The following is a 24,122-nucleotide window of genomic DNA, read 5'->3' as shown; positions in this document are numbered from 1 at the left end:
TTGGAAGTGCTCCCCTTTCCTTCTCTTTCCTGAAAGAATCTGCATAGGTTTGATTAATGATTATTTGAATTCGTTAGAAAAGCCTTCTGGGCTTAGGTTTTGTGTGTGTGTATGTGTGTGTGTGTGTATGTAGTTCTAACTCAAAATTTATTAAGAGCTATGTGGCTATTTAGATTTTCTAGCTTTTAGTTGGTACTAAGTTATGGTTTTTGAGGAATTTGTCCATTTCATCTAAGTGCATTGGCATAAACTTATTCATACTCTTATTACTTTTAAATGTATATAGAAAATTTAAAGATGCCCCCAACTTTCTTTCCTGACATTGTCTGCTTTCCTCTTTCAGTCTAGGTAGATGTTTACCAATTTTGTTATCTCTTCAAAGAATCAATTTCTCCTTTGTTCGTTTTCTTTACTGCTTGTATGTTCGTCTCACCAATTTCAGCTCGCTCTTTTGGATTATGTGTTCTTTTCTAATGTCTTAAGGTAAACATTTAATTTACTGATTTCAAGTCTTCTTTTAATAAAGGCATTTAGTGAAGCAATTTTCCTCTAAGTTGTACTGTAGCTGCACAACACCAGTGTTTGGAATATTCGTGTTTCTATTATTATTCCATTCAAAATATTTTCTCATTTCTGCTGGGGCTTTTTTTCTTCACTCATGCGGTTCTTGGTTGTGTGTGAAGTTTCTAAATATTTGGGATTTTCTGGCTATCTTGTAAAAGATTCCTAATTTAATGCTGTGTGGTCAGAGAATATGCCCTGTAAGACTTCAGTGTTTTGAAATTTGTTGAGATTTATTTATACCCTTATGTGCAGTACATCACAGTGGATAATTTTCAGGAACTTGAAAAGTGTGTATCCTGAAGTTTTGGGGGCAGAGTATTCTGTTTGGCATGTGGTAGCAGCTATTTAAATTTTTTTCAAATATATGAAGTAACTGTGATTTAACAAATACACAGAAAGGGGCTTGTCAAGGGGCTAGAATGGAACTCTTTAGGGAGCAAGGAGGGAGCTGGTGGAGCCAGACTGAAGAGGAGAGGAGGACTGTAACAGGGAGCAAGTACCCAGCTGAAACGGGGCGACTGGTGCAAGCAGAATTAGAAAAGGTGATCTGTAAAAGAGAACTAGGGCATGCCTTCTAGAAGGAGAGGAAGCAGCAGATAAGATGGGGTGGAGGGGAAAAATATTTAGGGAAACCCCATCAGATAGCCTATACTTTCTCAGTGTAGCCAAAGGAGGACATCTATTAAAGACGGAAGGAACTTGGGAGCAGGTGTCTTGAGGTCTCCTAACAACAGTCTGCTGGGATGAAGGAAAGGATGGCGGGGAGAGCTGTGCCATGGCTCCACTGGGCCTGGCAGCAATAATCTTTCCTGGGGGCTTTTCTCAGCAAAGGTTTCTAACATGGGAACCTAAATGGGACCTACAAGTGGGTTTTCAGTTAAACCTCAGCAGAGCTTTCTAATCATTAAACTTTTCACCTATTGAAGTGACAAGTCCTACAACAGGGCTCACTTTGGGTAGCAAACAATTTGTCTGCAGACCTAAATGATGTTCTCCGAAAAGGTTTATCAGAAATAAAGCTGATATTCTGGCCTCCATTTATACTTTTTCATTCAAAGGGGTATTCTTTTTAATTGACCTCATAAAATCCGGGATGACCTCTAAAGCCCTTTCCAGTATTTAAAAATCTATTATCCTGAATCATCAAGACTGTCCAATTCAGCACCCTTGGTTTAAGAAAGCTGAGGAGTGTCAAGGTGACGTTAGTAAGCCTTCCATCAAAAGGGGTTAAAAACAATCAATGCTATTGTTGGGAAATTGCAGGAAACAGGCCCTGATGATGTCAGAAGCTTTACTATGCAGATCTAGGCTGCTTGAGGTTTAATAAAAAATGTAGAGCAGTTCATACAGATGAGAAATGTAACAAAACACAAAGACAGAGAAAACACATTATCTGGAGGGAAACCAACAATGCCAAGAAAATGCACAGCTGCAGTGCTGAGATAGTTACATATGCCCACGGTTCATCTGGCTACACTGGATTCTAATAAGCAGTATGTTCACAGGTAGATCACATAAAGTAACCAATCATTCCACTAATTCTGATAACTACATACCCCACTGCTTTCTATGGGTAACATAATAAAGACAAGGAAGACAATAGCAGAAGGGTAAAGGTGTGGAACAGCTCAGAGAAACCAGCATGGAAGGGAATAATGTTAGTAAACACACAGATCCATAATCCAAAGGTCTAAAAGAGAAAGGTTTCCCTTTTATTCAATAGTGTAAGCAGAGCTGCCCAATTTCAGGGTGCTACATCTCAGCAGAATATTCTGAAAAGGGGAAAGAGGCAGCAGGGCGGGGTGAGAGGGTGATGGAAGCACAAAAAGAACCAGAAATATATTCATTTATTTCTCAGGAGGCCACTGGGAAATAGTACAGATCAATACTGACCATTTGCAGGGGAACTTCATAGGATAACTATTCCTGCAGAACCCTGGACATCTAAAGCATGCCCATCGCTGTGCCACAAAGCAGACTACGTGGAAACCTTTTCCACATTCAAAATGGCTTTTAAAGATATTTTATATTCTGGGGAACTCTGAGTGCTTCACCCATAAAAATACGTCTTTCAAGTTGGCAGGGGAAAGAACCCTTTCCAGATGGAGAACTTGATGCTGAAGGAGGTAAACTCACTTTAGCAGCCACAGGAACAACACAAGGCACAGCCAGGGGCTGAAATCGCCTCCAACCTGAAAATATTCTTAACTGTGCATAAAAGAGAATCTGAAAGTTGCCTGTGAGCTTACACCTGGCCCCAGCAGAGCTTCCTCATCAACATTCCGAGCCGGCCTCAGAAAACTGGAGAGAGAATCTTGCAAGCACAGGAAAACAGACAAATTTCTTTCCTTCAAGCCTAATCTGATGATTTAAATCTATCTATCCTAATGCCTCTCAGGTGTTCTAACCATCTTATGCCTTTTAAGAGCTCTTCTGCAGGGAGGTAACACGAGTAGCTTCTCTTCTGATTAAACACAACTGCCACAAGATAGCAGGTGCCTTCTGGACACGAGGAAATTTTCAAATTCCAACAGGAAACTTGCAAGAGGTTTTGAATGCTCACATACTGAAACATATCTTAATGTTTCTTAGACTTCAGAGAACATGGGGGGAATGTTTGTGTAGAATTTAATGTCCTCCAAAGAAAGGCATAAAAAATATTAATATAGTGGACTTGCAGACAAAAACATTACAAAAAAAAAAAAACACTACTGAAATTAAAACGGGAATTTTCAAAAAAAGGTTTAAATCTGTACTCTCATCAAATACAGAAATGAACACATTTAAGATTTTTTTTTTAACTCGTTAGTGAAGAAACCAGTAAGCTCTTACAACCAGGAGAAAGACACTATGAAGGAGAATCCTAACAGTACACACTCATCAATCACAGAGGGTAAAATGAATGCATAAATGGCAGGCAAAACTCACCTTTTCCACAGTGGCTAGGAAAGCCAACTGACTCTCCATGGGACAGAATTTACATATCTACAACGAGGATTATTTTGTATTGCTATCAGTTAGCTACAACTTACCGAGTTGTAAAAACAGCACTGTCGAATTAGATAAACCCAAATGGCCTGTTACTGACGATGCATAATTTCTCACGGAAGCACAATTTTTTCCCTGCACAGATCGCTGACCGTCTTATTTATTGCTGTATTCCCCAAACCCAGTACTGCGTAGATGCTCCATAAATATTTGCTAAATGGATAAATGTCTACTATGTATCAGGCACTAAGCTAGGCCCTTCATGGGCATCCTTCCATTTAATTCTCCCAACACCCTTTAAAATAATTATTCTCATTTCATTGATGAAAAACCAGCTCCTGCGATGTTGTACAGCTATTACTTGTCAAAGGTTGGGGGTGGAGGACGAGCAAGGAGGATCCGACTCAGGTCCGTAAAAGCCCCTTTTCCCTTCTTCTTTCCATTTAATATGTCCTTTTTATTTGCCATGGCTCTACCACCTGCCTCTAAGCTAAGGGATTGCTTATAGGTTACACTGTAACAAACACACTTGCTTGATGAGCACGATACTGGAGATCTTGCTTTGAGAAAAAGAAATGAACAGCAACACTCAAGAGAATTTAAGCATAAGGAAGAGACACTGAACATCTTCTTTGCAAGCTTGGAGATAAGCACGGGATACTTACCAGCCCAGACTACCCACCCCAGCACCACCCCATTCCACCCCACCTAGGTGTTCACTTTCCAGTTCTCAGGATAACAAAGATAGATGAAGTCCACTGTTTATATGTTGTTTATATGTGGTGTTTGTTTTCACAGAGATCGGAAACTGGTCCACTTAGGAGATAAGCAGCAGCAGACATTCAAAGCCGGTTTCCTAGGACCATGGACTACTTTCACAGCGAGGCTAGAAGGCAGGTACCATCTCCCTTCTGCAGATAAAGAAAGCTGAAGGGCACCAGGAACCTTCACGAAATTGCACGGCAAAGCTGCAGCTCGGGGCCTCGACTTGGCACTTACCACCATTCTCAGCACTCCACTATTTACCAGGCCTGGTGAAGTTGGCCTGTTCACCGCAGGTCTTAATTTTTCACAAACCTCTTTGCTCTGTTTTTCACAGCCTAGCCTCCAAGGGTACGGAGACCCCTGCCAGCTTCCAGTGCCCTGGGGCTGGGAACTGCAGGTTGACTCCAGTCCTATTTTCTGGCCATTTGGCACTTGTGACCACCTGAGTATTTCACTTTCATTCTTGGAGAGGCAGTGGGGGCAGAGAGCAGGGGAAGAGAGTGGTTTTCTGAAGCCTCAGATAGTGAAAGGTCAAAAAGGTGTAGGCTAGATGTTCGTGTGAATTCCTTCTCTCTGTTCCCTAAGCCCCCAATGCTTTTCTACTTTCTCTTCTTGCCTGAAAACAGGCTGCCCTTAGAACGAATAGTATGTTTTTAGACGCCTCCAGATGAGTCTTGACAAGAATAGCAAAATGCTCACAGGTAGACGGTGCCAATCAATGGCCAACTTAGTGGGTCACTTAATGTTATTTCATTTTAATCTTCACAACTCCCGAAGACAGGTAATTATCTTTGTTTTGGAAATGGGGAGTGAGGCTGAGTAGCTCATCTAGCTTAAGCAGCATGCCCAAGATTCCAAGAAGGTTCAGATTGACTGTATCTGTGGCATTGCCTGGAGACCCAATGGGCCACCAAAGCCATAGGACAGCTGTTCGAAACCTGTATCTCAGCCCACATCCTCCTTCTTCATGTCACGTAGCCCAAAGCCTTGGGAAGTGGTATACCATGGACTTCAAGCCACGAAGTATGAGACTTCTATTTCTAAGGGAGGGAATGCTCCTCCTCTACAAACCACTATAAATGCCTACCCTTCCCTCAAGGGCATCTCGCAATTCCCAGCTCATAATAAAAGATAATACTACTTTCAAATAAGATCACGAAAAGCCTCTGCCATTATTCTATCACACAGGTATTAAGAAACATTAAGCACACATTATCAGATGAAAGCGACCATAATCAGCCAAATGGTGACTAACTGATTGATTGCTTTTAGGGCTGGAATAACTGACCCTGGATGGGATTTTCTTATATTCTTAAAGGAGAGACTAAGAAAAAAAAAAAATTAGACACTCGGAATCTAAACAACGCTCCGACACTGCCTTCACAATTTTAGGAATTTCATCTAAAAAGCCATTATTCCAGTAGGCAATAGGGGAAGCAAAAATACATTAAGGACAATTTTATTTTATTTTATTTTATTTTTTTAAGGACAATTTTAATCTTAGGAGGATTTCACTCTCTGTTAACTCATCTTGAGCTATACTTGAGTGTGTTCCTTACATTTTAAAACATTACCAATTTGATCAGCAGGAATCTAGGGTAACCTCACTCACCGTTCTTTTATATTAGAACCTCCTTTACCAAACGAAGCTTTTTTGCACAATTCGAATATGTCGAACAGACATAAAGGGACCTCCTGTAATTGACACACCCATCTCAACTGAAAGCACACACCCTCTCTTGTCCCTTTGGCAGCCTTTAGTGTACCCAAGGGCTCCAAGGAACACACTTTGAAAACCACCCAGCTGGGAAAGCGGCTAGATCCACAGGGCTGGGCTACTCAAGAGCAAGTCACTTTCCTACTAGAAGAATAGAGTTCTCTTAGAAAAAGGGAAGATTCTGGACTTGAATCAGGACTTCTGAACATGCTTTTCCTCTGAAGCACAGTGTTGGTGCACAGAGTGTGTTCTTTATTCCAAACGTTCATTGCTTGTGAAGGGGGAGAGAGGGTAGGAGAGGAATGCTGCCGTATCCCCGCACACCCTCAGGGCGGGAGGCCAGGCGAGGTCTGGGGAAGACCCTCTGACTGCGATGGGCTTCCACGGTGGCCCCATCCACTCCTTTTTACCTACCCTCTTCTCCCATTGAGACGCATGATCCTAAGGGCTTTTGCAGTTCATTATACTGTCATAGTTTCTGCTTCTAAGTGCTTCTTGACCTCCCCATATAATACTCAAACTTGAATCTGAATGGAATCCTCATTTCTGTCTTGAAGGCATTCCTCCCATGGGCAGTAAGCAAGCATGATCATATTCACTCCAGAATTTTCCCATTTTGAAATCTTTCCTACTTAGAACATCTAATCCTGATCCTACAACCTGGCTAATTTGAAAGACTTTCTCCCCTTCTTTTCTCTAGGATTGCTACACACATCATTCTCCAGAGTTCTCCAGCCCCGTATGCCAATTCCCATGTACTTGTCCTGGACACTGGGAATCTGTGCTTCTCTAATTGCTTATGTTTATTAAGCAGCATAGCTCGCATGGATCTGGAATCCATCGCCCCCTTTTAAAGTAAACCCACGCCAGAAAATTTCAGCAGGGAGATGCATTTCACTGTAAGGGTGTGGGAAAGGCCACTGTGATGGGGAGAGGAAGAGAGAATCAAATATTTTGGATGCTGCATACTTTACCAGTAATGTCATGCTGTCTGAATGACTCGCTGTAGATCTGATACTGATTCGGACAATGTTTCTTCAGCCACTTGCAGACATCCTGTTGAGTCCACAGAGCCACTGGTTTCGACAGCTTCACCGTAGCCAACTATGAAGCAAGCAGGAAAAGGTCTGTTAAGGCCAGCCCCATGTCTAGAAAGGCAATATTGTTAGAAGTCCTGGCATGTGTGGTCAAGGCTACAGGCTGGAATCCCTGGATTAAGCTTCTATCCCTGGAGATAAGTTTCTGGCTGTGTTCCTTCTAACCTCTACAGATCTTTTTCCATACCCCTGGAAACCAGAAGAAAAGTCTAGATGGAGAAGACCTTGAAAATTTAATTTATTCTCAAGTGATCATCTCTACTGGAAAAAAAAAATCCCCAGGAAGTAGTGTTTTCTGACCAATACTTCAACAAGAAGACACTGCTATTGTAAGCAATTAATTAAATTTTAGGGGTAAGACAGCTGCCCCCCCCCCCCCCAGTGGCCTTTCTCTGTACTCCAAGAAAGTGTCCATTTCTTGTTACCCTCTGAGATCCCCATCGTCTAGTGCAACATGGGCCCTGGCAGGTGCTAATAATTATTTTTGGAATGCATGTTGTTGGCTTTAGATACCTACATACTAAGATACCTATTGGATTTAGATCCCTACATACCATAAGAGGGCAAGTTGGCCTGGGTGGGGGGTGGTCCCGTAAAGTCTAGGTATTATGCCACAGTAGGGAAGCAAGAAGTTAATTCCACCAGTACCTGAAGAGTGGTAATAAGATAATGGGGTAGCTAAACCTGAGCTAGAAGCCAACTCATCAAGGCCTATTAATGCTCACTAGATCTTTCAGGGATGGGTTAAGGAAACAAATCAGAGGTGCTGGGTACCCAGCCTGTGACAGATGGCAGGTCACAGATCCACTCATTCATTAACAGGTGTCAGCTCTGTGCCAAGTGCTGGTCTTCCGCATATATCCCAGCCATTTGGCGGACATAAGACGAAAGCTTAGCTATATATATATATATATATATATATAGAATATATACATGGAATGATCTGGAATAATAAAAATATAAACATATAAACAAAATAGGATTATAATATCAAAAATTCTTTAAAGGATGTTAGGCCTTAAATATCACTGACTTTCTCACTAGGGATCATTTGTTTTTACTTCTCTTTCAGTCTTTCAGATTAAGGCCCAGGGAGAGCCTCAGTATTGTAGGACTATGATTCACTATCTTTCAAACACCTGCTAACATTTCTGACAAAGAGGGCTTGCTTTGGTCTCATAATCTTCATTGGAAAGCAACATATCTAACAACTTAGTTGTTATATCAGTTTTATTTTAGTTGTTAAGTCAGTTTTATTTTGATTATATTTAAGGTTGCTTTGGTTTTATGGTAAACAAATTATGGTAAAAAATAAAATTTTCAGTAGTAATATCTAGTTTGCTTTTAAAACAAATGTGAGTTTTGAAAGAGTTGGTCAATTATAGAAAATGAAGAGAACATTGTACAGATGGTAACAATAATAACAAAAGTGACATGCACGATTCACACTTGGGAAATGTAGTGCTCAGGTATTTCTTGGCTTTATTAGTATATTTCCAATAGTAGGGTTCTTTGGGCCATGACTTAAAAAATCCTCACAAACAGTATTTTTTACTTGATGCTGCAGTAGTTTTTCTCACTCTTACTGTGACAGATGATTTTATACATGTCCCTATACACACAACCATACATTTATCTATCTGCCTTTCCTTCATTGTGACTGGCATTCCTACACTGCTATCTGGGGTTGATGCTCCCTCTCTTGGAATTTCTGCAAGGTCTGTGATGGTCCTGACCAGTGGAGCACAGTGGAATCCATGTGATCTACGTGACTTCCAACGCAAGGGCACAAAGAGACAGCTTCTGCCTGGCTCTTCCTCTTTGGCACTCAGCTTTGGAACCCAACCACATGCGGTGAGGAAGCGCGGACCACACGAAGAGACTAATGCAGAAATTCTGGCCCAGGCCCCAACTAGTGTTTCAGCTGACAGCCACCACCAACCATCAGACAAATGAGTGAACAAGCTGCAGATGTTTCCAGCCGCTAGTCTTGGAATCTTCCAACTGAGGCTCCCAGACCCCACGACGCAGAGACAAGCCGCCCCTCTATGCCCTGAGTGAATTCCTGATTCATGTAACCCATGAGCATCATAGAAGGTTGTCTTTCACCATTAAGTGCAGGATAATTTGCTCTGCAACCCCAGGAACAACTGGAACACTAGGTTGCATGCTGGTGAGGACAGATCTGTTGTGACTGTGGTCCCAGAATGCCTTGCATTTAAGAGGCGCTACACAGCCACGATGTGTAAGTCAATGTATTAATGAAATAACCTGGCAGTGAATTTCACGTGTAGCCCTTCACTGCTCTCCACCTACTGTGTTGCGCTCATGTGGCTTCTAATCAAACGTGTCAGCCCCTTCCTTCCACCTCATATCCCCGAGTCACAGGCTGCCAGCCACGTTCCCTGGAAGCTCTTTATGCAACCATCTCGAATACCTCCCTGATTCTGATGAGCGAGGAAAAGCTCCGGTGTGGATGGTGCAAATGAGTGAGTGTTTTGTTGTTCAGTTTCTTCCCTTTTGCTCATCATTACCTCCTTCCCTTTACATGATTAGGAAACTAGAATCCTGGCTCTTCTAGCCACAAATGCACTCGCCGTGGTGTTTCACAAGTCAGCACCTCTGAATCTGGCTCCTTCCTGCTCTAAAAACTTCTCTTCAGATTAGCTGAATGAGTTCATAGCTGACACATCATTACCCTGAAACCCTTTACAAGTTTCCTGCAAGTAAAGCTAATCACGTCTTTTGAAAACTCCTATAAACCAGTCACAGATGGTTGTAAATTAGGAAGGGAAAGACAAGAGGATGAAGTTGCTCGTATATTAATATACGCGGCTTCCAGGAAGATCATCTTTAACCTGCTCATTTCCTCGGAAACAGAGGACCCTCAGCACCAAGTTAAGCCCCCTCAGCCGGGCTTCAGACAGAGATTAACCCCTCCATTGCCAGGTCAACTCAAGAGGCTTCCTCATCAGCCCACCCAGGACGCTTCAGTTACAGATTCTCCCTTTGTCATAAATTCAGGCGTTCTGAGGCGTTCCTCAAGGAGGTGCCTTTTCCTTCAGAGTATACTCTTAGGAAACAGTAACTTGCCATCACTTGCTTGGACATCAACTGACTCAGAGCTTTAAGCATAGATTTTTAAGACTGCAGGAACCTAAAGAGATTTGCCTCCACAGAAACCCGCATAAATAAAACGGGAGAGATAAAGCTTCTATCATTAAGCACCGCTTGTCTCTTCTTAATCAGATCGTGATGGAAGTACTGGCCCCATGCATTAGCGGATTCTCAGCCTTGGCTTTCTTATGAAATTGTTACTAGTTTGCTACACATTACTTGTTAAGAGCCGTAGTGACTCCACTTGCCCCAGTCTGCCGCTGGGTAGGGACTCTGAGAGCCGACTTGATTTTTTCTGTCTGAACTGCTCTTTGCCCAGCACCCAGGTGAATCTCAGTCACTTCTCATGATTGCCCTGTCTCTGACAGCAACCAGCTTGGGGGAGTGAGTGCCATAACCTGATCCTTTTAAAGAGCTTACACGCGCAATTTGGAACAACGAGGAGCACGCACTAAGCTCATGTCAATCCACGTACCAGGGTCCCACTGGGAGGGGCAGAGTTGTCAAACGTAATAGCTCCACAGGGTTATTTCAACCGCCCTCCTTTCCTTGGCTCTCCTCACAGCTCTCTTTACATGCAACTCCAGCCAAGAATTTTCTGATGCGCTATTTTCTACCCCCGCCACCCCCTCAGTGGGAGCCAAACCCAAAAGAGTTCCCAAAACAAAGAAACAGTATTTCATATTTATCAGAAATAGTAAACTAGGAAAAACAAAAACAAAACACCAGAAACCCATCCTGCCTACAGGCAAACATTAAAAAAGTATTTGCCCCAGTTCCACTTCTCCTGGCTCAGGTCTACCAAACCATTTTCGGGATTGACAACCCTGGAGACAATCTGAGTTTGTTTTGTTGCCCTGACAGAAGCCAGAGGCTGTTTGTTATCTTAACCCCAAGCATTGTGACTCCAAACAGAATCCCAGGCATTTCCTTTCTGAAATGGTCCCGCCCTCTCTCTAGACAAGCTCAAAGGGTCTATTTTAGGGTCTTCGGGTCTATTTCACAAGGAGACCTCACTTGACTCAGAAGACACATCCCTGAGGGGAAGTTTGTTTGCAAATTATCTTTTTTTTGGCAAATGATTCCTTACCCTAATTCAACAGTTTCAGCCATGTTTTATGGTAATTTTTTATTTGAATTTCAACGAGAACTCTACCTTTTGAGTTCTTTGAGGTAAACCTGAAGCTTTTCTAAGTTATAAAATAATTAAATGCTTTAGAGAAGTTTGATATTGAATGAACATGTTGCAAAATATTTTTCAAGTTAAATTCTATCTTGCCATTCAATTATCCCTTGTCTGTTTTGCAATATAAAATCTCTTTAATCTGGGACGCCTGGGTGGCTCAGTGGGTTAAGCCTCTGCCTTTGGCTCAGGTCATGATCTCAGGGTCCTGGGATTGAGCCCCACATCAGGCTCTCTGCTCGGTGGGGAGTCTGCTTCCCCCTCTCTCTCTGTCTGCCTCTCTGCCTACTTGTGATCTCTGTCAAATACATAAATAAAATCTTTAAAAAAAAATCTCTTTAATTTACTAGGTTTTGATTTCTAAGAGAACACTGCAGTTTTGAGCTCCCAGTGGCTGCATCAGCTCAACTAGGTAAGCTTACACCAGGCCCAGTGGGCTGACTGGGGGAAAGCAGAGAACTCAGAGATCATTTAAATCCACTGGCAGGTCAAAGTGAGTTTTGTGCCCGAATATCAGAAAGTGGTAAAACTTGCAGCCTCTCGTTATAAGCAGGTGTTTGCAAGCTTTCCCTTACCATCCTGCAATGTATTTCCTTTAGGTCCCAGTCTTCTCTTCCATGAGTTTAACCACTGTGAAATCTTACTCAAGACAGTGGGGGCGGAGGGGATAGAAAGGAATAAGAGGGGAGGAGGAGAAAGACAAACATGCATTTATGTCTCCTTTAACAGCTTTTGAAGCTCATTCACCCCCCAAAATGGAAAGATGAGAGAGTTCATAGAATCCTTGGCTTTGAATTCATTTTTCTTTTTTTTCAAGTAGTAATAATGCCCTCTTCTGCCACCTTAACTCTTACAGGAGTTAAGAAGGTGGTTAGAAAGTTTTAATGATTCTCTCTCCGTCCTATTCTGTTCCCAGGGTAGCTCATGAGTTCCACTTGGTCATTCTTGGGTTTAGAGGAAAATAGGTTGAAGGAAGCTCTTCAACTTCACGTCTCTCAAAGAGAAGACATCTCACTGCTAGAAAGTTTACAGATAAAAGTAAAATCTCTTAGATGAATGAAAGATAAATGTAGTGTTCTCCCACATTTTTCTGTCTTTAATTAACCATTGCTTGAACATCACTGTGGTTACTCTCAGCTTCCTCATCTGTGGTGTTCATCTCTCCTAACCAGTGTAGCTGTAACGGGTAAGCACCTTTGGGAATTTTTCCAAGTAAACAGTGTGGCATTAGGAGTTTATTCAACTGTTCTTCACAAGGCATCTGTGTGAAACCTTCAAATTTCCAGTCTCCTCCACAGGGCACTCTAGCTTGTTAGGGTTGACTTCAAAAGGCAGGATCTTGAATGGAGGGATGACAAAAAGAAATGTATTATTGAAACCCAAACCTACCTTTTTTTTTTTTTTTCCCCAAAGTCACATCATTGGCTTACACGGAACTTACAGGAAATCTACAGTCTTGAGTCTTCTTCAAACAAACTTCCGTCAAAGTAGGGGTTCTTTTTCCCCGAAAGTAAATTTTTAAGAACTTCAACTTTAGTTTACAGGTTTCAGTGTATCAACTGGAATCCTTATTAAGCAGTGTATTGGTTATTCTCCCGTATTTGTGCCAGCCATGTAAACGTAAGCTCTTTGAGATACTCAAACATTTTTAAGAGTATAATAGGGTCCTGGGAATAAAAGTTTTGAGAAACACCGTTCTAAGACATTACTAGAGTAGTGTTATTAAAATACAAAATTTGGCCTGATATCATTTTTTCCCTTAATTTGTCCATACCGAATTTCAGAGATGGCTTTTTTCATTCCTAAATACTCAGAACCACAGTCTCAGAGAAACTCAAATTTTAGAGGACTCCAAACAGTCAGTAGGTTCAAGTTTAAACCCAAGGCAAGAATCTAATCTAACTTACAACATCTAAAATGGTGGTAAATTGGGTATGTGAGTGTGTAAACTATTTGGATAAAGACCAACATTAACCACCTAATGGAAAATAATTACTATTCTTCTCTTTTTTTAGAGCTGGACAAAATTTGGAAAAACAATGATCTAGGTTCAAAAATCTCCCTGAAAATTTGTAGCATCAAAAAATGCATCCTGTGAAATGGGTTATTCCATTGCTAATAAGCTCTAAGAGCTTAAAATGATCTTTTTGTATTGAAGCCCAAGTCAGACTTCTATCCTCTTTCTCATGAGTTCTGAGTCCTGTGTTGGCAGCAATGCAAGACCAATCTCCTCGCTGCTCAGTGCACTGATTTCCATTTTGCACACCATACTGGTGCTCTCCATTGGGTCTTATGCTTTATTTTTTTTCTTTAACTATAGTATTTGTTGATAAATCCCAAATTATATCTCCAGCCCAGTCTTCTCCCCAAACTAAAAACTGATGATGTCACAGTTCCATTTGCAGATCTAGTAAACATTTCAAATTCAACATGTCCAAAACTGACCTCCTCTGCTTCCCCTCACAACTGCCTTTGTCACCTCATCTAAGGTAAACTCTATACTTTGTGTTGCTGAAGCCCGCAATCTTAAATTCACCACAGACTCCCCTCTTTCTCTTGTATTCCACATCTAATCTATTAGCAAAACCTAAGGGGTCTACCTTGAAATATATCCACACGTCAATCTCTTTTCATCGCCAACATTGCTATAATCCTGATCAAAGACACTATCGTGTCACACCTAGACTACTCCATCTACGTACCTCATGCACTTAATGGGTCAGTTTTTCCCTTCTTTTAAATCCTGGAAATGGCTTACAAAGCCTCAAGCAATCTGGTGACCCAATATCTCTGATGGCCACCATTATTATCTTCCCCTAGCCCTTACTGCTCCTACTACCTCAGCCTTCTTGCTGTTGCTCATGAATGTCAACTACATCTGCTTCAGATCTTGCCTGAGAGGCTCCCCTTCCAGACACTGACAGTGCTAATTCCCTCACTTCTTTCAAACCTTTGGTCAGGTTCTGCCCAAGTCCAACCCTCATCCCCCTACTTAAAAATGCAAGCCTCCTCCATCTGACACTTCTGATACTCATTACCTTGCTTCAGTGTTTCCTTCTCAAGATCAAGTACCCTCTACTGTACTACACGGTTCACTTATTTTGTCTATTATCACCCTCCTCTGTCTTTTCCCTCCAGCCTGCCACATCCACAAAGGCAGGGATCTTATTTCATGAAGAGTCCCAAACTTTAGAACAGTACCTGGCACCTAGCAGGCACTCAATAATTATTTGTTGAACGAAGGAAGAACTGTCTGGTCCATCATCATAGATCACAGCTCCCATATCCTTGAGTGTCAGAAAGATGATTCAAGTTGCAGCTGTGCTCCTGACATTCCCAGGTTAGAACTACAACAGCCTTTTCTCCAATTAGATTTCTCTTACACTGAGCCAAATATGCACAGACATTCTAGCGCTATAATTCTTAGCACGACAGCTCACATTTCTGATCCTCGATTTTTCTTTTCCGATTGACACAGAGAGTGATGTAATGAAACAAGCTTGGCATTTGGAATCATGCAGATCTAGGCTGAAAGCTGGCCCTGGCATTCACTAGCATTGTGACCTTGGGCAGGTCACTAAACCTTTCTCAATGTGTCCCTCAACACACTGAAAATAAAACCTATCTTGTCACTTGTGGAGATTAGACATGGTTTATCCAAAGCACTTGAAGAGTGCCTGCCACATACTATGTATTCAGGAAACTATCTTCGTAGCTCTTGAATGTTGGTGATAGGCTCTCAGGCTGGATTCCCAAGCCCTGTATAGGGAATCACCACTGCAGAACAGCAGACATAGATCTTTGGAGTCGAGCTGCCTCGAGCTGAGTCACAGCCATTGGAAGGTGGCGTTAAGATTAGTAAACTCGAAGAGGGATAGCTGAAGGAAAGGGGGAGTGTTCAAAGGCACTAGTAAAAAAGGCAAGTATAGGAACAAGAAAGGAGAAAATATAGGAAAAAAGAAGTATGGAAAGGTCAAGATACCCAATTAGGGGAGCCTACGTGGTGGTCCCCTTACTCGAACCCACTCTGCGGCCGCTACCCAAACATCACCCTGTGTTTTCATGTGATAGGTCGTGCCACTGGTTTCTCTGAGACTCAGAACCAGAGACAGTCATGCACCAAGTGTCCCAGTCCCATGCCAGAGCTACAGCCTGGCCTCCCCAGGCACCTGATGGAACTATTCATAAAGGCGTACCACCCAGATGCGTGGGCTCTGCTGTTCCAAGCTGTGCCGTGGATGCCTGCCTGTCATGCTGGTGACGATCTGCTGGCTTCCAAATGTGCACTGCTGGGAATAACAGTTTCGCACATGAAAACCTCAAGGAGTGAGACACGCCTCAGCCGTCAATAGGAAACACGATGTCTGTGGCATTCTGGATGGTTCTCTTTATCAAGGCCTGCTCCTCTTGTAAGTCCAGACTGTTGTGCTGGTCAAGATACGTCCAGATGGCGAGGATCACACTATACTTTCTGTCTGCTCCATCTCAGTACAGCAGGAAAACCCATTACTCGTCTGTCCCAGGGAGCAGAGCCATGGGCGGGGCTGTGCTTCGAGGTACAAACCCCTGGGTGAAGGCTGGTTGAGTGAAAAGATGCTACAGCAAAAATGAAAACAAATTTGAACCTGAAAATGGTTCTGATCGTTTCATATTTCTGTGGCAATTCCTTTGGAAGGGCACTGCAATGGACTGATAACTAAAATGTCCCAAGGATGAAATGATTCTCTGAATACAGCTGGAGGTCTCTCAGGCACATGGTGGCATCTATTTCTCCCTGTCTTGACTCGAGGGGATGGGGACAGAGGGAAGGGGAGCCCTGTGATCTGCTTTACCCAAAAGAACAAGACAGAGGTGGTGATGAGCCAGGTCTGAGGGGCATTCTCGAGGCCTCTTGGGCTGGTGCACTTTCGCTCGCTCCTCTGAAATCATTATGAGGACATGCCTGCTCAGGGCTGACCACTTCAGGTCTGGAAACACGGTAGAAGAACTTACTAATGCCATTCCCAACAGAGCATTAGATCCAATTTTGTAACACAGCAGAGAGGAAGAATTGTTCTAAGCACTTTAGATAAATCATCTTTAATCATCCCCACAACCTACAATGTAGTTATTACTTTCAGTTGACAGAGGGACAGGCTTTGACAGCTAAAGGAACTCATGCAAGGTCACTCTGTTCGTGAATTTCAGAGCTGCATTCAGTCCAGGTCTGTAAAAATTCCAATGTCCACGCGTACACCATGACATCACTCTAGCCTGATGAACGTGCAAGAAAAAATGAGGCTCATAATATCACTCTGGCTTGATGGTCATAGGGAAAAAAAAAAGACAAGCTATCTTATGGAAGTTCCTCGTGCTGGTTTGCTCCCTTGATTAAATCAACGGAGATAAATCTGTTAAAAACAACCGTACCTTTGTCCTAACCTGGGCATGCTCCAGGCGCAGTGGGGGTCAACACCAATGCCCCGTCTCTTAGACCAGGGCTCTTTCCACGCTCTTCGCTATGGGAAGCAGCACATTTTCTGTTGGGTACAGTAAGGCAGGACTAATCACAGTCTTCTGATTACATCCACCAGCAAAATGTGAACAGAAACAGCTTCTTGGTTCATCTTACAGAGTTGTTGTAAAGGTGAAATGGAAATCAAAAGGCCGACCAGTTGCTGTGGATGATTTTCCAGAAAAGAGAGGGCTGGTGGATCTTGGGAAAGTTGGGGCTACCATACTGTTGGCACTCAGAGAAAACAAAGGCACTGAGAAAATGTTCTAGTTGTGTTTAACAGGGCAGGGTGAAGACCCTAGGGTTTGGAGAGCCTAAAAACTCTAGACTCTGTGAGGGTGGGAGTCAGTCTCTGCTTCCAAGATTAGCGCGTTTGGATTTTAAAAGTTAAGCCCACACGAAGGATGCTACTATCCTATTTCATTGACTTCTTGGTGGCAAAACAATTTGTCCCTTATTCTGTTCAGCCAAATGACAATTCAATGGGAGTTGTTATGCAAGTTCATAGCCCACAAAATTTGTATGTTAAAGCCCTAACCCCCGACAATGTGACTGTATTTGGGGACAGGGTCTTTATGAAAGTAATTAAGGTTAAATGAGGTCATAAAGTGGGGTTTGTCTCTCTCTTCACCACATGAGCACAGGGCAAGAAGGCAGCTATCTGTAAGCCAGGAGAAGAGCGCTCACCAGAATTTGACTGTACTGCCATCCTGATCTTGAAATTCCAGCCTCCAGAACTTTAAGAAAATAAATTTCTGTTAAGAACCCCCATTTATGGTATTTTATCATGGCAACCCAAGCTAATACAGGGCCAAACTCTGGTTCAGATAAACTTGTCAATTTCCAAAATAGTCTGACAATCTACAATTAATAAAACTTGGAAAAATCTTACTACATATGTTAAATAAGAAGATAAAATGGAAGGGAGATGAAATATAAGACAACAGAAGAAGCAAATTTTTCTTATACATCTACATTTTTTAAAAGATTTTGTTTGAGATAGAGCAAGTGAGCATGTACGTGCAAGGTTGCACAGGAACAGGGGGAGGGGCTGAGGAAGAGGGAGGAGGAGACTGCCCACTAAGCAGGGAGTCTGACACTCAGGACCCTAAGATCTTATCCTGAGCAAAAGGCAGATGCTTAACTGACTGAGCCACCCAGGTACTCCTACATCTACTTTTGAAATATTGACTTTTATACAATTAAAGAAAATCTACCTAGATTTTATAAATCTAGGATCTATAAATCTATAAATACCTAGATTTTATCTCATTAACCCAATTACATTTTTATAATAACCATTTTCCTGCAATCCATGTCCCTGCACATATCTTTATGGTCCCTTGCTGCTTGAAATAAAAAAATTCCATATCCTTATTTAACAATTTAAGTAATAGTTATGCTTCTCTCATCATCCTGTCCATCCTGAGTCATCTTCTTGCTATCAAAGAAAGCATGCACATGGTTTAAAACAATAATTTAAACAAAAGGGTGAATAGTGAAAAACACTAGTCCCTCGTCCCATTTGTTTTCACCGGAAGTTATTATTTCTTCAAAGTAGCACACACGTGATCGAACTCAAATATCTCCCTTCTCCAACCTGAGTTGCAATCCCTGGGGGCAATCTCATGATGGTTTCTCTTCTCAGTCTCTTTAACTGATCAGATTTAGAGAATTAATTATCTTTGGATATTATTAAGAGAATGATCAGCACATACATGCTAGCTTCCTCTTCTCTTTCCCTTGGTTTGCTGCTGAGGATTATTAGTTTCAGTTCTTAATTGGTTGTTTTTCCAACCTTGAGTAATGTATTTAAATCTGTATGACTTTTCAAATAAGGATTCAATTCTGTAATCGTCCATCTCCTTCCACAACCCACCTCTGTCACCTGCAGCATTATTTTTATATTGTCAAGGATAACAGCGTATATTTTCTATCCTACATCTCTGTTAGAGTATGTTATGTGCACTGATTTGAAGGCAAAAAACCAGTAAGGAGTTGGGGCGCCTGATGGCCCAGTTGGTTAAGCGTCCGACTCTTGGTTTCAGCTCAGGTTCTGATCTCAGGGTCAGGAGATTGAGCCCTGTTTTGGGCTACAAGCTAGGCAGAGCCTACTTAAGGTTCTTTCTCTCGCTCTCTCTCCAGTTGTCCCTCCCCAACCCACACGTGCACACTCTCAAAAAAAAAAAAAAAAAAGGATAAGTAGCATTTACTATACTGTGACTGTAGAAAATACTGTTCAAATGCTGGGCCAATTACTCTGATTTCCATTATTTTTCTTGTATCACATTCTCAGCCGTGCAATGTCACACCTCCTCAGAATCTCAAAGAAGTCTCCCAAGACAAAAATCAAATAGAATTTTTCTTCTATTCCATCAGTTGTATAAACTCATGCCATAATTTAGTTTGCTTTTCCCACATCATCCATACCTTTCCTCTATATTAGAGGTCAGTAAACCTTGGCTCCAAGGACAAAATCCAGCCCACTGCGTTTCACATAAATATATATGATTATATATATTACCTATCTCTCTCTCTATACATATATATGCAAGCTAATTAATAATGGTGTTTACATTTTAAAAGGGCTAAAAAAATCAAAAGAGCAGTATTTTATAATGTGTAAAAATCACCTGCAACTCAAACATCAGTGTTTATAAAGCTTTACTGGAAGACAGCCACGCCTAGTTTCTTTCATGCTACAAAGTGGGAGTGAAGGATTGTGACCAAGACCAAACAGCTTGCGAAACTAAAAATATTTACTATCTGGCTCTGTATAGCAAAGGTTTGCTAACCTTTCTTCTGCACGGTGGGTGATTTTTCTCAATTTCATCTGCCAAATCCTCAACTAAATTTTAAAATTTATTCCAATACTGCCTTTTAATTTCCAAGGGCCGTCTTGTTCTCTGATGTGTTTCTTTCTCAAAGCATGTGGGAATTTTCATTTTCAGTGGATGCAATATTGTTTTGAATTGCTTTGAGGATAATAATTAAAATTTTTAAGAGGAGGGCTGGTATTTCTCAAATGTTCTTGATGTGCACATTTAATTTTACCTGTTAAGTTAAAGATCTGGGTTTATAGATTTGTCTATTAAAAACAATTAGGCAATGGAGACCAGACTAGGAGTTCTGTGGATTTGCACTGGGCTCATTGCCTGAGTGGCCTATTACGCAGAATGCTCCCCAGATGCCACAATGAAGATGACGTCACTCCGGGGAACAGATACATGAATATGTTCCAATTCAATCTAGACACTTAAAAAAAAAAAAAAAAGTTTTAAGAAACAGACTTCTTCTTTTTTTTTTTTTTTTACCTGAAGCATAATCATCTGGCCGCTGGGCTTTGTTCCTACAGTAGAAGAGGCCAAGGCAAAGACTGTTTGATTAACATTTCTTTATTAGTTCCCCATTTTATATACTGTTTCTCACTCCTATCCCCAAGTCTAGAGCCTGAGATTTTACCTGCAAAGCGACTGGTGTCTCCCCTCAGCTTTCCCTCTCCCCATTCCTAACACAAAAATACATACGATCCATGCGGTCCATACGGGATGGTGTCTGCATGGAAAATGCGTCCAGGACTCAAATGCTTATCTCCACCTGTACTGCTTCCAACCCAGTTCAAAAGGCAACCATTTCTCACCTAGACTCCAGCAATAATCTCCTACCCAAATCCCCATCTTCCGCACTTGTCACCTATAATCTATTCCATAGCTTCAGAGTAACTTTTAAATTTGTAGGTCTCATTGGGTCTTTCATTGTCTTCTCCTTCCACTGATAAGAAAATCCAAATTCCACCCTCCGGTCTGTAAGACCCTTTCTTTGTGCATCTCCGACTGCTCTTTGCCTTGGTGTTAATGTTCTAAGGCTAAGATCTTCTTGTCTGTTCCTCTAACACATGGAGCCTCTCCTACTTCAGGGCAGGTGACAAAGGAAAGCTAGCCCTTCTCTCAGACAGCCTCATGACTAGCTTTGGCTCGTCACTCACATCTTAGCTGGAACGTCGTTTCCTCGGGGCTGTTGTTCCTGAGCACCAGACGGTAACTGCTCCCCATGATGTTTTTGACAATTTATAGCCCTTATTTATATTATCTGATAGTTTTACATTTACTTATTTACTACAATATTCCCTGTAACTAGCACCGAGACACAAAATAACTACTCTTTAATGAATGGACTATGAAGGCGCTATAGTAAATCTCTACCGTCTGGACTGATTTCTTGATGATAGGATATATCAATTCTAGAAGATGACAGAATCATTTTTCGCCTTATGCTTTAAAAAAATATTTTTAGGGCAGTAATAGGCTCATAGCAACATTCAGTGGGAGGTAAAGAGATTTATGGACTTCTGCCCCATACATGCCTAGTCCCCCTCATTATCAATATCCCCTCCAAAGAGGTACATTTCTTTAAATGATGAACCTACACCAACGTATCATTATTACCCGAACTTCACAGTTTACATTAGGGTTCACACTAAGTGTTGTACATTCTAATGATTTGAACAAATGCATATGACAGGTATCCACTATTATAGTATCATAAAGAATAATTTCACTGCTGTAAAAGTCCTCTGTGCTCACGCAATTCCTCCCTCTTTCCTTCCTAACCCCTCACAACCATTGATGTTTTTACTGTCTGCATAATTTTGCCTTTTCCAGAATGTCATACAGTTAGAATTACACAGTATGTAGCCCTTTCAGATTAGTTTCTTTCACTTTAGGGATATGCATTTAAGTTTTCTCCATGTCTTTTCATGGCTTGATAGCTGATTTCTTTTTAGTGTTGAATCATATTTCATTGCCTGCATGTACCACAGTTTATTATTTTTTCATTTTATTTTCAGTATAGTTGATACAATGTTACATTAGTTTCAGGTGTACAACATAGTGATTAGACAAGTTTATACCTTATACTATGCTCACAGGTATAGCCATCATCTGTCCTGATACATCGCTACTATACTATCATTGACCTTTCATTCCCCTGACTTACTCATTCCATAACTGGAAGACTGTATCTCCCTCTCCTCTTCACTCATTTTTTCCCATCTCTTCCCTCTGGCAGCCATCAGTTTGGTCTTAGTATTTCTAGGTATAATTGTGCTTTTTGGTTTATTCATTTTTTTCTGTAGATTCCACATTTGAGTGAAATCATATGGTATTTGTTTTTCTCAGTTTGACTTATGTCCCTTAGCATAATACCTTCTAGGTCTATCCATGTTCTCATGCTCTCTCAAGTGGAATGATCTCAACCTTTTTTATGGCTACATAATATTCCAACACACACACACACACACACACACACACACACACTCACTCACTCACTCACTCACATTTTCCTTATCCATTTACCCATGAAACACTCAGGTTGCTTCCATATCTTGTGCTTTGCAAATAATGCTGCAATAAATATTTAGTTTTCTTTGGATAAAAATGCAATAGTGGAATTATGGGATATGGTATTTCTATTTGCAATTTTTTTGAAGGACCTCCATAATGTTTTCCACAGTGGCTGTACAAATTTACATTCCCATTAGTGGTGCATGATGTTTCATTTTTCTCCACACCTTCCCCAACACTTATTTCTTGTCTTTTTGATTTTAACCATTCTGACAGGAATAAGGTGATATCTCACTGTGGTTTGATTTGCATTACCCTACTGATGAGTGATGTTGAGAATCTTTTCATGTGTCTGTGCACCATCTGTAGATCATTGAAAAAACATCTGTTCAGGTCCTCTGCCCATTTTTAAACTGTGTACGTCTGTGTTGAGTTGTGAAAGTTCTTTATGTATTTTGGATATTACCCCCTAACTGAATATATCATTTGCAAATATCTTCTCCCATTCGTTAGACCACATTTTTGTTTTGTTGATGGTTTCCTTTGCTGTGCAAAATCTTTTTGATATAGTCCCAATAGCTTAATTTTGCTTTTGTTTCCTTTGCCTTAGGTGGCATATCTGAAAATTGCTGCTATGGTTGATATTGGAGAAATTACTGCCTGTACCACAGTTTTAAAAAATTCATTTATCTTCTAAAGGAATTACTGCTTGCTTCCAAATTTTGGCAATTATCAATAAAGCTGCTAGAAACTTCCATGTGCGGGTTTCTGTGTGGACCGAAGTTTCCAACTCTGGAGAAAACACCAGCAATGGTGATTGCTGAGTTATATGGTAAGAGTATTTTTAGTTTTGTAAGAAAATGCCCAACTGTCCTCCATAGTAGCTGTACCACTTTGCATTTCCAGGAGCAATGAATGAGAGTTCCTGTTGCTCCCGATTCTCACCAGCATTTGGTGTTATTGGTGCTCAAAATTATGGCCATTCTAATGGGATGCAGTGGTATCTTGTTTTAATTTTTATTTCTCTGATGGCAAAATGTGGAACATGCTCTTATGTGCTTATTCGCCATTTGTGTATCTCCCTTACTGAGATGTCTGTTCATATCTTTGGTTCCCCCCCCTTTTTTTTTCTTAAAGATTTTATTTATTTGACAGATAGAGATCACAAGTAGGCAGAGAGGCAGGCAGAGAAGGATGGAAAGCAGGCTCCTCTCTGAGCAGAGAGTCTGATGTGGGGCTCGATCCCAGGACCCTGAGGATCATGACCTGAACTGAAGGCAGAGGTTTAACCCACTGAGCCACCCAGGTGCCACATTTGGTCCACTTTTTGATTGGGTTGTTTTAGTACTGTTGTGCTTTCACAGTTCTTTGTATATTTTGAATAACCGTACTTTATTAGAAATGTCTTTTGCAAATATTTTTCCCAGATGGTGGCTTGTTTTCATTCTATTGACAGTGTATTGCACAGCAGAAATTTTTACTTTTAATGAAATCTAGCTTATCGATTACAGCTCACACGGATCATGCCTTTAGTGTGTTCTATCTAAAAAGCCATGGGCAAACCCAAGACCAGCTAGCTTTTCTCCTGTTATTTTTGTAGGCATTGTATGATTTTGAATTTTATATTTAGGCCTGCGATCCACTCTAAATTAATTTTTGTGAAGGATGTAAAGTTGAAGTGTAGGTTTTCTTGTTTCTGTTTGTTTTCACATGTGGATGCTCAGTTGTTCCAGCACCATCTGGTTGAATAGACTACATTTTCTCCATTGTATTGCCTTTGCCTCTTTGTCAATGATCAGTTAATTATATTTACACAGTTCTACTTCTGGGCTCACCATTCTGTTTCATTCATCTA

The 24,122-nt window shown here is 41.2% G+C and overlaps 1 protein-coding gene across 9 annotated transcripts in view; it reads right to left on the bottom strand.

The window, feature by feature from the left end:
* The window catches only part of SAMD12 (sterile alpha motif domain containing 12), a 390,950-nt gene that overhangs the window by 211,096 nt on the left and 155,732 nt on the right, over nucleotides 1-24,122 (bottom strand). For all 9 annotated transcript variants that reach the window (XM_047728620.1, XM_047728611.1, XM_047728612.1 and 6 more), the window contains one exon: nucleotides 7,009-7,138. In XM_047728620.1, coding sequence (XP_047584576.1) covers nucleotides 7,009-7,138 — 130 coding nt within the window. The remainder of the gene's footprint in view (nucleotides 1-7,008; nucleotides 7,139-24,122) is intronic.

Source organism: Lutra lutra, chromosome 4 (assembly GCF_902655055.1).
Source record: "Lutra lutra chromosome 4, mLutLut1.2, whole genome shotgun sequence".
Lineage (NCBI taxonomy): Eukaryota > Metazoa > Chordata > Mammalia > Carnivora > Mustelidae > Lutra > Lutra lutra.
Note: the sequence above shows the minus strand (reverse complement) of the source record. Positions and strands in the feature narration are given on the sequence as shown.